At 36.0% G+C, this 789-nt stretch overlaps 1 protein-coding gene across 1 annotated transcript in view; it reads left to right on the top strand.

Moving 5' to 3' along the window:
* The window catches only part of LOC107719797 (fibroblast growth factor 14-like), a 43,951-nt gene extending 43,699 nt beyond the window's left edge, over positions 1-252 (top strand). Inside the window, exon 4 of the mRNA XM_016527313.1 lies at positions 127-252. Within this exon, the coding sequence (XP_016382799.1) occupies positions 127-222 (96 nt within the window). The 3' untranslated portion in view covers positions 223-252. The remainder of the gene's footprint in view (positions 1-126) is intronic.
* Positions 253-789: the final 537 nt, after the last annotated feature.

Raw genomic sequence — 789 nt, 5'->3', positions numbered from 1 at the left:
CCCCCCCCCCCCTCCTTAAAATGCTCTAGACACGGCCCTGTGTGCTAAAGTCTCCCAGTGTCTTTAGACTAGTTTTTGTGTTATGTGTTTTGTTGGAGTTCTAATTCTGTTTCTCCTGTGCTTCAGATCTCACTCCACCTGCATTCACCCTACATTCTGCCTGCCATGTCCGACCAGCAAACTACTCACTCAACTCTGCCAACATATCTCTGGCCTGTTTAGTTTCCAGCTCACCTCAGCCAACAATCTTCAACAGCAAATGAGAGATGGATTGTGTTGTCTGATTTTTGGCAATAAATGAATTTTATTTGCATCTCCCTTTATAATCACTAAAAAGCTGTCACTCTTTGTTCATTGCGATCTCACAAAGTTGTGTTATGACCAATGAATCTCTCTACACTGCTCAGTCAATCTATTATTTACATTGTGTATACACTCTGTATGTTATAATAAGAGGATTCGACTGTATAACTAAATTGTAATACAATTTTTCATGTGGTAACATCTAATTTATTTGATTTTATTCAACCCAAAAATATAAACCTAATCAATCTATATTAGTTTACAGTGATAAAATGAAATTTAAGGGATAGATCAGGTGGAAATAGCTCCCTAAGATAACATTTGCAGGTTTGCACTTCTTAATAGTGTACCATAGATTCTACAATGTTTTTTTTTGTTTATTTATTTTTCTCAAGTCCTTTCCTATTAGCTATCATGGAGTCTCAATTAACATTAAAGGCAGAGTAAGTGATTTTTCAAAAACACTTTAGAAAACTGATTCGGGCC

The sequence above is a fragment of the Sinocyclocheilus rhinocerous genome, unplaced genomic scaffold (genome assembly GCF_001515625.1).
Source record: "Sinocyclocheilus rhinocerous isolate Xijiao unplaced genomic scaffold, SAMN03320098_v1.1 scaffold421, whole genome shotgun sequence".
In the NCBI taxonomy this organism is placed as follows: Eukaryota; Metazoa; Chordata; class Actinopteri; order Cypriniformes; family Cyprinidae; genus Sinocyclocheilus; species Sinocyclocheilus rhinocerous.
This window is presented reverse-complemented; position numbering and strand designations above follow the sequence as displayed.